The sequence below is a fragment of the Peromyscus leucopus genome, chromosome 16_21, assembly GCF_004664715.2.
Source record: "Peromyscus leucopus breed LL Stock chromosome 16_21, UCI_PerLeu_2.1, whole genome shotgun sequence".
Taxonomy (NCBI): domain Eukaryota; kingdom Metazoa; phylum Chordata; class Mammalia; order Rodentia; family Cricetidae; genus Peromyscus; species Peromyscus leucopus.
The window spans coordinates 7303665-7318597 of NC_051084.1; the positions used below are offsets into that span (position 1 = coordinate 7303665).

Below are 14933 nucleotides of genomic sequence, written 5' to 3' on the forward strand. Positions count from 1 at the left end.
CTTCATTCCAAAAATAATTTTATTTACTAGATATTAAATAAAGTATGGAAGGAAAAGGAAGCTGTGTGGTCCGGTCCGTTGGTCGTCCTCTAGCCCAGCTCCTCTCGTGTCTTGCCTACTTTTTTGGGCATTTTCTTAGCATGAGGATCTTCTAGTTCCTTGGCCTTATAGTAGTGGGGGGCCACCTCCAAAAGCCAGCTGCTTTCAATCTCCAACACCTGTAAGAGGGAGCAGAGATCAACAGGGTTCCTTTACTTCCAAACCAGAATCTTAATTGTGTGGTTAAAAAAAAAAAAAAAGGCTTCTTTCCCCTTTGATTGAGGGCAAGGAAAAGGCACCTGGCTGTTCATGCTAACAGGGCAGATGCACTCTGACATGCTCAAGACAGCAGGTGAGTGAGCCCCAGAACAGCCTGTCCCTCAGGGCAGACTTCTGCTTCAGGTGTCTCTGTGGCCCCAGCACTTGGTGCACATTTTATTGATCTGGACATGAACCAAGGGTCTCATCTTGCTGCAGAAGACTCACTGAGATATCCCCAGCACTCCCGCTCTTTTGTCCACATTAAAAAAAAATTATGTGTATGGGTATTTTTCCTGCACATAGGTTTGTATATTACGTGCATACCTGGTGCCCGAAAGGCCAGAACAGAGTGTCAAATCCCCTGGAACTGGAGTTGTAGGCAGTTGTGAGCCACCATGTGGTTGCTGGGAATTGAACCTAGGTCCTCTAGAAGAGCAGTCAGTGCTCTTAACTGCTGAGCCATCTCTCTAGTTCTGTTTATTGTTTTTGATTATGTGTGTGGGTGTTTGAGTATGAGCATGAATGCAGTGTCTGCAGAGGCCAGAGGGGTGATGGATGACCCCTGGAACTGGAGTACAGGCAGTTACCTGAGCCGCTTGCTCTATGGGAGCTGGGAGCTGAACCCGGGTCCTCTGCAAGAACAGAGTGCTCTAAACTGCCGAGCCATCTCCAGCCCCACATTTTTATTCTGGGAAAGGGTCTCACTACGTTATGTAGGCAGACCTTGAATGTATTATCCTTCTGCCTCACCTTCAGGACCAGGGACTACAGACCTAGGCCATCAGGCACAGCTTCAAATATTTATTGAATGAAATGAAATGAATTGAATTCTCAGACCTTAGAAGGCTTAACAGTTGCAGGAAAAGATCTTTTGTATTTATTTGTAATGGTGCCAAAGACTGCACCACTGAGCTACATCCCAAGCATACATTAAACTTGATTACACCTGACCCTACATTAAACTAACAGGCCTTCTTGTTTCAATGCCAGTCCCGGAAACAGGAGTTGAGCTTAAGATGCCAGCATACTGTCTCCCCTCATCGGAGCAAGCGATAGCCCTTACCTGTCTCATGAACTCCTTTGTGGTCAAGACGAGCTCATGGTAGAGCAACCAGCGTGGCTGCTGTTCAAAGAGAGAGGAGTTGGGGTGGATAAACACTGTCTGCTGCTGCTTCACTGTGCGGTAGCCGCTCCGAGTCAGCCTTGCCGTGTGGTAAAAATAACCCGAAGTGATAGCCTAAGGAGCAGGCAAGGAAACAAGGTCAGGTACCATTTGCAGGCCTCCACTTACCACCTCTGAGCTCAGGCTTCTGGAGAAGTTGAAAAGGGAGGAATCCGTGAAGAACCCACCAACACATGCTATCTAGGGAAGAATGGGCTTCCGTAAACACGCAGGGAAGAGAGCTTTGGCAGGAAGCTGTGTGCCCTCAGAGCGGCATGGTGATACGGTTGAGGAAAGAAGTGTGCTGTTTAACAGTTTCCTCTGAGATTGAAACATTCCACCCTGCAGAGAAGCTCTTTAAACAACTCAAAACAGCTTGAGGGAGTCCCAAAAACTGACCAGATTCACTAGGCTCCTTCCTGCCAGAGTGATCAATAAACACTGTGTCCCTCTCAGACACAAAGCTGCAAAGAAGACTCCTGAGATCTGACCAGCTGTATGGAAGAAACAGAAACCAACAGAGCTACCTAAGATGTTAGACCAACTGAGTCACCTGGAAAGAACACTTTCCAACCTGCCAAGATGCCTGCAGGGTGTGCAGTGTGCTCTAGGTTCCCAGCTTCTGTGAGAGTCACCCACAGTGGGATGGGCTTTGGTGATGCAGCTGTCTTTGAGTCATTTCTGCTTCTGGTAACCCAGTAATCCCTCACTCATATTCCTATGAGTAACCCAAATAGAACTCACTGGTTCACCAGGTTAGACTCTGGTCTGTTGTGGGCTCCCTCTCTGTGGTAAGAGACGTGTCTGCCCAGGAAAAGTTGTCTTATAACATAGTGACTCCTGCAGGTTGTCCACTGACTTACACATAGACCTACACCATACATGAAAGACAAGAACAACAGGATTCCAGGTGGCGCACACACCTTTAATTCCAGCACTGGGGAGGCAGAGGCAGGCAAATCTCTGAGTTCAAGGTCAGCCTAGTCTACAGAGCAAGTTCCAGGACAGTCAGGCTACACAGAGAAACCCTGTCTTGAAAAAAATGAAGAGACTAGGAAAAAGAAAGACAAACCAAAACATTAACAACAAAACCACTGACCTTGCGCACACGAATGTAGTCTCCTTGGCAGGAAGTCAAGCCAACTTCCACACGCTCCAAGAGCCCCTCCAGTTGCTCTCGCACATCCCGGGCTCGGCGCATGGATCTGAACTGTACGAAGTTTTCATAGCACCACTGAGAAGAGTAGCCGCTCTCAGCCCACTGTGAAGACAAAGGCCTTCAGTACACATCAGGACGGAAGTATCCCCCATCTCCCAAATTCCCACTTGCCCAGTGACCTGTGTGTACACATTCAGCAGAACCAGGTGGTCTCCCCCAGGGAGGAAGAAGTTGACACGGGCGTTGTCGGCATGGACGACCTTGTCCTTGGGCCGGTAGAAGATGGAGTTGTTGACGGACAGCATGGCGGCCACAGTCAGGATCTCTTCTGAACAGCTGTACCTGGGGCGGGGCAGCAAGAGGCGAGGGCAGACCAGGGCAGCAAGAACAAACAGGGCACACGGAGTCTCTGAGCTCCCTCTCTCTCTTCTGATCTCTCTCTCTTCTCTCTTTTCCTTTTTTTTCCAAGACAGGGTTTCTCTGTGTAGTCCTGGCTGTCCTGGATCTCACTCTGTAGACCAGGCTGGCCTCAAACTCACAGAGATCCTCCTGTCTCTGCTTTCCGGGCACTGGAATTAAAGGTGTATGCCACCACCACCTGCTGAGATTTCTTTCTTTTTTTTTTTTTTAAAGATTTATTTATTTATTATGTATACAATGTTCTGCCTGCATGTATGCCTGAACACCAGAAGAGGGCACCAGATCTCATTACAGATGGTTGTAAACCACCATGTGGTTGCTGGGGATTGAACTCAGGAATTCTGGAAGAACAGCCAGTGCCCTTAACCTCTGAGCCATCTCGCCAGCCCCGAGATTTCTGATCTCAAACATAGCAAAGGGGCATCTTTTTTTTTTAAAGATTTATTTATTTTATACATATAAATTTTTTTTGTCTGCATGTATGTCTGTGTGCCACATGCCTGTGGAAGTCAGAATTGAAGTTACAGATGGTTGTGAGCCACCATGTGGGTTTTGGGAATTGAACTCAGGTCCTCAGCAAGCGCAGTCGGTGCTTTTAACCAGTGGGCTGTCTCCGCTCGCCAGAAATCTTTTATAGCCGGTCCCACACAGACCCATCTTAACATCCTGTTCCAAAAGCAGCAGTCCACCCAGCACCGACCACAGACAGACCTTCCATTCACAGTCCTGGGTTTTATTTTATTAATAAGTTCGCTTTATGAAGGAGGGTCTCATGCAGGTCTCCCTGGCCTGGAATTCTCAATGCAGACGGGCTGGCCTTGAACTCAGGGATCCACCTGCCTCTGCCTCTGCTACAATGACTGGCCCTGGGTTGTACCTGTGCCCACTGACCATCACATTAAGGACAGGACCGTGATTCACAGACCCTTTAGGGCCTCAAAAGGGCTGGTAAGACTTTTTGTTTGTTTGTTTGTTTGTTTTGTTGTTTTTTGAGACTGTGTAGCTTTGGTGCCTGTCCTGGAACTCACTCTGTAGACCAGGCTGGCCTCGAACTCACAGAGATCCACCTGACTCTGCCTTCCAAGTGCTGGGTTTAAAGGTGTGCGCCACCACCGCCTGGCAAGACTTCTTAAATAACATTTATATATAAATACCACGATGAAGAGAAAAGGAGAGGTGACACTTGGGACTGGGGAGGCATGGCCGTTTGTGCCAGGGGCTGGGTGGGTGAAAGACTTACTTCTCAGAGGCCAAGATCATTTTAGACAGCATGGGATCCACGGGCAACTCTGCCATCTTTCGACCAGACTGAAAGAGAAAGGCAAAGCTGAGGCCAGTTTTCCCTCCAGTTCCTTCCACCACTACAGGAGCCCTTGGCGCCACCACCGAGGGGTCCCTGGAGCCACCGGACTTTTCTTTACCCTACCCAGCCCACACTGTCTCCTCACCGTGGTGAGCTCTCCAAGGTGGTTGAGGGCTCCAAGTGCATAAAGCTGTTCCAAAGCCAACAGCAGGGTCTCATACGGTGGAGGGTCCAGGAAGTCGAAGTGCATGAGGTCATGGATGCCTGGGGAAAGGAGTGAAGAGTGGAGGAGAGCCCTACAAACACCAGTGCCCCGTGGTGAGGACTGGGGCGGCCCCGTGGTGAGGACTGGGGCGGCCCCGCCGGGAGGGCTCGGGCGGCCCGTCACCTAAGCTCTTGAGCAGCAGCACAACGTTGCCCAGGCTCGTCCTCTGGATCTCAGGGACCGTGGTCTCCTCCAGCTCGTGCTGATAGGCCCAGGCTGTGTACAGACGGAAGCACTTGCCTGCAGCCACCCGACCTGCGCGGCCAGCCCGCTGATTGGCTGAGGCCTAGAAAGAAAGAGGCAAACACATGGCCATGCGGTGTTGACTCAGGTCTGGGGTATGTAAACCACTGGTCCCTGTCCTCCAATGCTCTTTGTGGATCAAGCTTTTAGTGGGGACCACCCGTCTCCCTTGACCTCCTGGAGATGCGGCTGACCTTGCTGCAGGGCGTGACTGTGAGAGACTCCATGCCGGTGCGGGGGTTATAGCTCTTCTGCTTGCAGAACCCTGGGTCCAGCACGTAAATGATGCCGTCAATGGTGAGCGATGTTTCGGCAATGTTTGTAGCCACAACCACCTAACGAAGAGAGCAGAGTCACGGAGTGGCCCAGTCCACCAGATCCCCCGAGAGTTCAATGCGGTGAGGAACAGGGCAAAGAGAGACAGTGTCCAGAGGTCAGGAGACAGGTGAGGCGGACAGCAGGGTCACAGGGGGCTGGCAGTCAGCAGGGGCGTAATAAAGAAACGGAATTTCTTCTTTAGGGTTTCTCTCCAGAGATGGAAGACGGGGATGTCCAGGATCCTGCCCTCATCTTCCAGCACCATCCTGTACCTATCACCACACATCACTCTGGTAACAGCCTACTCACCCGTCTCCCTACCGCTGTACCTCGCTTCTACCACAGCATTCAGAATGGTCCTTTAAAATACATAACCCTGCAGTTCACTCCCAGATCCAACCACAGAACCAGTCTACGCCCCTTACAGCCTGAACTGGTTCTTCACCTATGGCTGCTCCTCTGACCCCCCCACCCCCCCCACCCCACACCCTCCCTCCCTCACCCCCCCACCCTCCCACGCTTGTTCCTGCCCTCCATGTGCTCTCCCCCAGTGACTCCTGCAGACACATCCTTCTATCAGATGCTCTGCACCAGCCCGCCCTTCCCCTCGGCAGCCTGGGCCCTCCCCGCTCTTCCCTCTACTCTGCCCTGGCCTTTACAGAGCAGACCCCCTTCCACCACTAGAAAAGGCTTCTTCTACCTTCCCACGCTGCCCTGATCCCTCCACTGTACTCATACAAACTGATACCCTTTACATGCCGCAGTCTCCTGCCATCAGACTGTGCGTCTATACTGTACTACACTGTGTGCCCGCCAGTATACCCTCAGCTCAGTCCCACCCCATGCAGCATGTACCGGGCCTCAGCGCTGGGGCCTCACACATGCTGGGCAGTGGACCACATCTCCAAGCTCTCAGTGAATGTTTGTTCATAACTCTACTTAAAATCCTTTGGTTTTTAAAATCTGAGTGCAGCTGGACTTTAATCCCAGCACTCAGGAGGCAGAGGCAGGCGGGTCTCTGAGTTTGAAGCCATTTTGGTCTACAGAGTGAGATCCAGGCCAGCCAGGACTAGACAGAGAATCTTTGTCTTGAAAAACCAAAATAGATAGATAGATAGATAGATAGATAGATAGATAGATAGATAGATAGATAGACAGATAGATAGACAGACAGACAGACAGATAGATAAAAATAAAATCTGAGAGCTTCAAACGCCTGTCTTGGCCCTAGGCTGTTCAGCGTTGGCCCCGCATGGCACCACTTCAGACTCCCAAACCCACCCCTCTCAGACTTCAGACAGGCATCAGCTTTCCTCTGGGACCCCCGGCCATTTTTCTCAAAGGTTCACTCAAATCCTACGTCTTTGCAAACAAAGGCTTCCCCACTGCACCTGAAGCTTGCCATCTCTCAGCTCACGCTGATTTCACCTCTCTCCAGCTGGAAGGTGAGGACTACTCCTCAGCGGTGTCCAACCGCCCCCAACCAGCAGGGCCAGCACACGCCTCCCTCAATACTCATGGTGTGCGCTTCTTCCCACTGACCTTTCGGGCCCCGGGGGGTGTGGGCTGGAAGATGCGAGCCTGCATGTCCGAGGGCAGGTTGGCATAAATAGGCAGCACCAAGAGCTCCCGGATTTTGGAACCCAGTCGGCGGCAGCGGTCTTGGAGCATCTCACAGGCGGCCTCAATCTCCTCCTGAATGTGGAGCAAAAGGGCAGGAGTCCTCGAGTCCCAGGATCCGCACACCAGCCCCATCCTTCCCAGAAACTCTCTACCCACTCCCACCACAGCACACACCTGTCCTGTTAGGAACACCAGTATATCCCCAGGTGGCTGGGTCACGTGGATCTGCAGCACAGACACCACACAGGCTTCCAGGTAGTCAGCCTCGGGGGCCTGGGGAGGAGGAAGACTCAGGGTCACAGAGCGCCACCAGCTCAGGCTCCTCTCTGCTCAGTGTATCTTTTACCCCACCCCCACCCCTCACCACCCCCTCACCACCCCCACCCCACCCCGCCCCATGTCCCATCAGATCCTTCCCTTGGAACCTCCTGAACGTCCCACCTCCTCTGCCTACAGTGAAGCCCATCCCCCCAAAGGGCACCTTGGTATAGAAGATGTCAACTGGAAACCTTCGTCCAGGGATTCGGAAGACGGGGGCGTCATCAAAGAAGGTGGAAAAACGGGCAGTGTCCAGTGTGGCTGAGGCTACCAGGACCTTGAGCTCAGGGCGGAATCGAGCAACATCCTTGATTAACCCAAAGAGGATGTCCGTGTGCAGGGTCCGTTCGTGAGCTTCGTCCACCATCACCACACTGGGGAGGAAACGCAGCATGGTGAGGGACCAGACCGCAGGTAGCTGGGTCAAAGGGAGAGACGGAGGGCCCTAAGCGTGAACGGGGGTGGGGCTGAGGAGAGGAGAAGTGAAGCATTCCAATGATGTGATTCTGATGGAGGGTGAGCAAGGGCCAGGGTTCTGTGATCCGTAGCCCATCCTGGCCCCGGCCAAGAAAAGCAGTCAAGCTGGTGATGGTAAAATGGTTCAACAGTGGAGGCGCCGGCCACCAAGCCTGACGGCCCCAGTTTGATCCCTGGCACCTACATGGTGAAGGGATAATTGACTCCTGCAGGCTGTCTCCTGACCCCTACATATGCACCATGGCACATGCACACACACACACACATGCATATATACACACACACATGCACACACACACAATTTTTTTTTTAAATGTAAAAAAAGCCAAAAAGGCAGGGAGAGTCTAGAAGCCAGGACTGGAACGAGTCAGGAACAGCTACTCTTTTTTTTTTTTTTTTTTGGTTTTTCGAGACAGGGTTTCTCTGTGTAGCTTTGCACCTTTCTTGGAACTCGATTTGGAGACCAGGCTGGCCTCGAACTCACAGAGACCCGCCAGCCTCTGCCTCCCAAGTGCTAGGATTAAAGGCGTGCGCCACCACTGCCCGGCAGGAACAGCTACTCTTACTGGAAGGACGGAAGTGAGAACATTTCTTAAAGTAAACACTGCTCAGCATGGTGGCTCCTGCTCGTAAGCTCAGTGCTGAGACCCACACAGGGAGTTCCAGGCCTGCCTGGGCTATGGAGTGAAACCGTGTCTCAAAATGCCAACTGGCTCCGAGGCGGGGAGGAAGAGATGAAAGGAAACACGAGTCTCTGAGGGGTGGGCAGCACAGGAGGGAGGGGGTGGCCTCCGACGAGAGGCAGGTACCCGTGTGCACCTGTAGCTCGCAAGGTCAGGTTCAGACAGGAACTCCCGCAGCAGCATTCCATCCGTCATGTAGCGGAGAACAGTCCGCTCTGATGTGCAGTCCTCAAATCGGATGCTGTAGCCAACCTGGTCAGAGACAAGTAGGAGAAGAATGACCAATGCCCAGACCTGAGGTGTGGGACCATGAAGCAACGTGAGAGCCGCGTCCCTCTCCTGAATCCCCAGAGAACTCACCTCGTTCCCAAGCTTCACACCCATCTCCCGGGCCACCCGAGCAGCCACACTCATGGCCGCCACTCTCCGGGGCTGGGTGCAAGCAATCTTCATACCCTTCTTTGTGTAACCCTACGAAGAGAGAAGAAAGGTGTTCCTCTGCGGGACGTGCTGCTTTGAGCCAGGGAAGGCAGGGAAAAGAGGACAGACAGACAAGACGAAAACCAAGGGCTCCGAGGGGATGCTGGCCAGTCCTGCAGACCTCTGGATACACCCAGGGCTCTGCTGGACTTGAACTGACCAGGGACAGATCGGCTGAGGAGTACCCAGGGACGATGGGAGACAGGAGGTCAAAAATAGGAAACCAAGTTTTTACTCCGAGTTCTCTGACCCTGCAGGGGGAAAGCAGGGCAGAGAGCGCGCAGGGGTGAGGCGCATGAGGTTCGGATTTGTGATCTTCAGCTCTCACTGCTCGCAGGGCAGACCTGTATGTTCTTCCCTCACACCAGACATGGATGTGACGGCAGTGAGACAGGGAAGGACTCCTCTAACCATCCCACAAAGGTCTGCGAGGACTGACTCAAGGCCTGGGCCCTTAGTGACATGCTGTAATGACTGACCTCCTCAAAGAGGTACTGCGGGATCTGTGTGGTCTTCCCGGAGCCGGTCTCGCCTTCGATGATGAGGACCTGGTGATTGGCGATGGCTGTCAGAAGCTCCTCTCGGAAGGGGAACACCGGCAGGCTGCGGCGGACGGCCTGGATGGATTCCTTCTGCTGGGCCTGAGCTGATGGGGGTGGAACTGACGAGGGCTCCTGAGGAAGGGGATGGAGAGTGAGGTCCCCACCCTCTGCAGAGGCCCTCACCACAGACACCCCAGACCCCTCCTCTCACCTCGTCGCCCTGGAGCTGAGTGGCGCGGACAAACTCGATGGTCTCGTCCTCCTCCAGCACCAGCTGGTACTTGGGCTCCTGGGCGGCGGCGTCTCGGGCCCCAAACTTCAGAGATGCAGCGCCTAGCCGGGCCTCCTCCCAGCGCCGCTGCTCCTCTCCTGGGGCACCCGATTCCTCCTCCACGATGTCCACAGCGCGGGCTGGCTATGGAGACAGGCGCACTGAAGGGCCGGAAGAGGGGCGGCCCTGGTGGTCCACTCCCTCCTCCCTGTCATTATTTCTACCTGCTATGAAAGGGAAAGAGGAAGGGACCGGCCACCACACTGCCTCACCCACGAGCAGAGAGGGTCCCCCACCTGTCCTCGAGTCTCCTTGGGCATATGGTAGCGGTTAGTGGCCTCCAGCTTCTCCTGCTCTCCGGCCGCCCGGTACTCCCGGGCCAGGTCCCTCACGCGTCGCTTGTACTTGAGTTCCCTGCGCTCGTGACGGCTCAGCTCCACATCCCCGAACAGGACCTCCTCATCCGCCAGTTCCGCCTCCAGGTCCTCCAGCTTCTCCCGCTCCCGCTTCGCCAGGTATTCTCGGCGAGACTTCTTGCGAAGCTCGGGGACCTGGGTCAGGGAGGGCGAGTCAAGTCCCCATCCTACCCCAGCAGCAACACAGCTCCGTACGGGAGTGTGGGAAAACCCCAGAGGAGGAGGGAGACCTTGATACTCGCTGCTCAGTGTTTCCTCAAGTCTCGGGGACAGGAAGAGCCCAGGGTCACTCACAAACACTGTGACCCGATCCTGCAGTCGGCGTTTGTAACCTTCCTTCTGCGCCCATTCTTTGCTGGTTCCTGTCAGCCAGGCCCGACCTCTGGAGACTGATCACCCACCCACATTTCACCGCACTCCCTCGGTAGCCTTCCCGCTATGGGCAACCACTCCATCAGTCTTTCTTTTGTCTTTGGATCTTGCTTCTTGAACCCAGGGTCTCACCATGGCTTTCCGGTCTTCCTCAGCCATCTTGAGGCGTTTCTGAGCCTCTTCATAAGCCTAGAAGAAGAGATCATGGAGGAGAGTCATAAGGCCAAGGACAGGAGCATCTACACCCGTTCCCCGCAGACTCAGAATGACAAATGTCCTCTACTGCCCCTTCCCAGGGAAGAGTGAGGGCCTTACAGAAAGCCCACAGGACCCTGCTGCCCCACCCAGGAACCCTAGTGACAACGCTTGTCTTCCCAGAGACATCTCTGCAAACAAACCCAGATCTGCCCAGTGTTCTTCAACTCACCTTTTTGGTAAATATTTTATTTTCTGTGTATGAGTGAGTGTTCTGCCTGCATGCATGTGTGTGCACCACGTGTGTGCCTGGTGTACAAGGAGGTCAGAGGAGTTGGATCCCCTATCCATGGGGGTGCTGGGAACTGAACCAGGGTCGTCTGCGAGAACAGTAAGTGTTCTTATCCACTGAGCCACCTCTCCGGCCCTCAACTCACCTTCTTATCTGACCGCTCCAGGACATTCCGGGTCCGGTCCTTGTCCCGTTGCCGAACCCGCTCTGCAAAGGCATCCCGTTCCTCCAAGTCCTGAAGACGCTCACGCTCTGTCCGCTCCCACTCATCCTCTGAGGCTGGCTTCTCCTCCGCGGGTGATTTACTCCCCCTGAATCCAGCCCAATGCATCAAAGAGGGTTACCGAGAAAGATTATCAACCCCATAGCAGCAACCAGGTGTTCCGGCTCCCTCTCTCCTCACTTCTGACTTACCCTGTCTTCCTCTTCCCCGCCTCGGAAACCTCTTCCTCCTCTTCATCCTCCTCCTCGTGGTGTTTCTTCCTGAGGTGTTTCCGTCTTTTCCGCTTCTTCTGGAGGCTGCTCCCATCCCTGCCCACGGCCTCCTCACTGCTCTCGCTGTCTTCCAGCAACTTATAAGACCGGTTCTTCTCCAGCAGGGCTCGGGCCTCCCGCTCAGCTACCCGAGCTGGCTTTTCTACCACGGCCTTCCGCGGCACCTGTCAGCAGAAGAGAAAACAAGCAGCTCCCGACTTCAGCACCCCCATCTGCTGATTTCTTAAACCAGCCTTCTTCATTCTCTGCTCCATGGCCTCAGCTCAACGGGGGCCTCAGCTCTGAGCATCCTTCAAGGAATCCATTTAGCAAAGGATGATTGAAAACTGCCCTACGGTGGAAGGCAAGAACCAATACCCACAGGCTGTCCTCTGTCATCCGCACATGGACATCCACACACAATGGAATTTTTTTTAATTTTTTGTTTGTTTGTTTGTTTGTTTTTGAGACAGGGTTTCTCTGTGTAGTTTTGGTGCCTGTCCTGGATCTCACTCTGTAGCCCAGGCTGGCCTCAAACTCACAGAGATCCGCCTGGCTCTGCCTCCCAAATGCGGGATTGAAGATGCAGCAGCAGCAGCACCACCACCACCACCACCACCACCACCTGGCTTATTTTTGTGTGCACTCTGTTTTGCTTTCCTGTGTGTCTGTGTTGAATCCCCTGGAACTGGAGTTACAGATAGTTGTTAAGCTGCCATGTGAGTGTTGGGAATTGAACCTGGGTCCTCTGGAAGATCAGCCAGTGATCTTAATCTTTGAGCCATCTCTCCAGCCCCACAATAGGGAGAAAAATGGCCCTGCGTTCGAGTAGTTTACATCGTACAACTCATTTTCTTGATTTTTTACTTATTTATGGGTATGCGTACGGGTACCTGGCAAAGGCCTGAAGGAGGCATCAGATCCCCCTGGAGCTGTAATTACAGGTCGTTGTGTGCCACTAGACCCGGCTGCTGAGAATTCAGTTCCGGAAGAGCAACAAGGATTCTTGACTGCTGGGCCATCTCTCCCAGCCTCCATCCTGGTTCTGAATTGCTAATTCCCAAAGCTCTGTTCTTCTCAGTGGCTTCTCCCGGTTCTTGGGGTTGAATCCAAGGCTTACTGCATGCTACACAAGCACTCTACCGACTGAGATACATCCTCAGCCCTGGAGTATGTACTGTAACTAACGCGGCCCTAGGTTTACACATGTATGCGGATCCCTCTCTCCTAAGTCTTCACAGAGCTGTAAGCCCAGCAGCACCTAGCACAGTACCTAGGTAACAGAGCACAAAAGACAGATGTTTGGCTCAGCCAGGAGTGGCAGGCCTCTCTGTTATGGGAGGCTCTCTGCAAGTTCGAAGCCTGCCTGTGTACTGCACTGAAAGTTCCAGGCTATCCTAGAATAGAAAGCTACCCTCCGTCTCAAAACAAAAGATGAGTGTGCGTGAAGCCGCCTAACTCAGCTGCGAGTGGGCCGCCGCGAAGGCACACACCTTGCTCCAGAGCCTCAGCGCGAAGTCCCGCGCCGGCCCGCCGAGGTCCAGAGTTTCGGTGTCGCGCAGGCGCTGCACAAACTCCTCGGCCGAGGCGCAGCGCTGCGCCGTGCCGATCAGGAACTGCGCGACGTGCCGCTCGCTCAGCCCCAGCACCGAGTGCAGCTCCTCCTGCACCCATCGCTCCAGCCCCGCCGGCGTCGCCATGGCGACGCGTCCCGCTCCGCGCGCGCAGCCGCGGAACAGCCAGGACGGCAGCGGGGCCAGGAGAGGTCTGCAGCGCCACGGCCCCGCACCGGCTGCCTGGAGACTACTTAGTCCAGAGTGCGGGGCTGGGTAGCCCTAAACTGTCTTCCAGAACGGCGAAACCCGGAAAGAGTTGCGCTCTTCCGGCCAGAGCTTAACGGTGGCTGGGCGGGTTCAAATCGCGCAGCCTTTTTCCGGGCACTCGGGTGCAAGCTCTCTGTCGCCCCCGATGGTCCGTGCGCGGATGCTGCGTTCAGTCAACACAAACCCTCTCTCCAGGCCCTGCTTACTAGATGGTTTCCACAGCTTGGTATAAAGGAATACAAATCAGGTTTAGGGAAACAAGACATATAATAAGGTGCTGAAGAGATTGCTCGGAGAACTCGAGTTCGATTCCCAGCACCCACGTTCCTCACAACCTTATAACTCCAGCTCCAGGGGGATCCCACACCTCTGGTTTCTAATGACACCTGAACTCACTCACACACATACACACAAACACATAATGTGCACATGCTCACAACACATAGTTAAAAATATTAAAAATAATCTAAAGATAACTTACTAGAAATATGTAAGTTGGGTGGGAGTTCCGGTATCTTCAGATTTTTTTTTAAAACATGCTTATTTATTTTACGTGCATGTGTGTTTGTCTGCATATCTGTACCAGGTGTGTGCAAGAGCCTTTTTAGATCAGGGATATTGTGTCTCCCTGGAGCTGGAGTTATAAGCTGCTGGTTGTGAGCTGCCTGATGTGGATGCTGGAAAGCAAAATCAGGTCCTCTGAAGGAGCAGCAAGTCCTCTTAGCCACCGAATCATCTCTCCAGCCCCTCTTTCTGTTTTGTGTGTGTGTGTGTGTGTGTGTGTGTATACATATATATGTGTATGTATACCACTCTGGAGCCTGGAGAGGGCATGCGATCTCCTAAAACTGTAGTTACAGGTGAGCCATCACGCTGGGAGTGAAACCAAGTCCTCTGTAAGAGCAACAAGTTCTCCTTGACCCCTAAATCCTCTGCTCCCACTTTCTCAGTGTTGGGATTATAAACATGTACCACACTTGGTTGAAATATGTAATTTATATGCAATCGAAAATAATGCTACACAGAGAAACCCTGTCTCGAAAAACAAACAAAAAAATAAATAAATAAAAATAATGAAAAGTTGCTGGTGGTGATGGCATACGCCTTTAATAGCAGCACTCTGGAGGCAGAGGCAGGTGAATCTCTGTGAGTTCCAGGCCAGCCTGGTCTACAGAATGAGTTTCAGGTCAGGCAGGAATACATAGTGAAACCTGTGGGGGGAGGGAATTCAAGTAGATTCTATTTCAAACTGATAGAAGAAGCGGGGATAAGGTCAAAATATTCCATATTGTAAAAGTCTTCGTATGGATGTTATTTTTTTGTTATTATGTATACATTATTCTGCCTGCATGTATGCCTGCACACCAGAAGAGGGCACTAGATCTCATTATAGATGGTTGTGAGCCACCATGTGGTTGCTAGGAATTGAACTCAGGACCTCTGTAAAGGCAGTTAGTGCTCTTAACCTCTGAGCCATCTCTCTAGCCCCCACATGAATTTTATTAACAGTTTAGCACATACCTACAGTTAATGGTTTGCTGTGAGTTAACCCCTTCCTAGCACTGATGACCCTGGAGAAACAGGAGATACCAGACCCCAACTCAATTTCCAGAAGTGTCCTAGAGAAGCAGATATCACTAGTCTCAGAAATGTGGCCGACCACCTGACCAGAGAGGCAAGACTGTTCTGGAATAATTAATGGTCTGTTTCCTTTTCCACTTTCTCTAAAGCCTGTGGCTGGAGAGGAGATGTAAGTTTTCTAGGTGCTGATCCACGGCCTTGTCAGATGCAAACTCC

The 14933-nt window shown here is 52.8% G+C and overlaps 1 protein-coding gene across 2 annotated transcripts; it reads right to left on the reverse strand.

Moving 5' to 3' along the window:
• Nucleotide 1: 1 nt before the first annotated feature.
• Dhx16 (DEAH-box helicase 16) lies at nt 2-13175 on the reverse strand. 2 transcript variants are annotated; one of them, XM_028861706.2, is made up of 20 exons: nt 12807-13175; nt 11254-11498; nt 10985-11150; nt 10485-10541; nt 9861-10115; nt 9505-9708; nt 9231-9425; nt 8632-8742; nt 8408-8523; nt 7275-7485; nt 6968-7066; nt 6713-6865; nt 5047-5187; nt 4733-4895; nt 4490-4608; nt 4282-4349; nt 2801-2963; nt 2562-2723; nt 1364-1537; nt 2-218 (listed from the first exon to the last, which is right to left on the reverse strand). In XM_028861706.2, exons 1-20 carry the CDS (start codon nt 13011-13013, stop codon nt 90-92), a joined length of 3138 nt encoding a protein of 1045 aa, XP_028717539.1. In that variant the 5' UTR covers nt 13014-13175; the 3' UTR covers nt 2-89. The 2 variants fall into 2 exon arrangements, with proteins under 2 accessions (XP_028717539.1, XP_037055771.1); XM_037199876.1 differs by lacking the exons at nt 9231-9425; nt 9505-9708; nt 9861-10115; ... (2 more) ...; nt 11254-11498; nt 12807-13175 and having other exon boundaries at nt 8398-8523; nt 8632-8723.
• Between the last annotated feature and the right edge of the window lie 1758 nt (nt 13176-14933).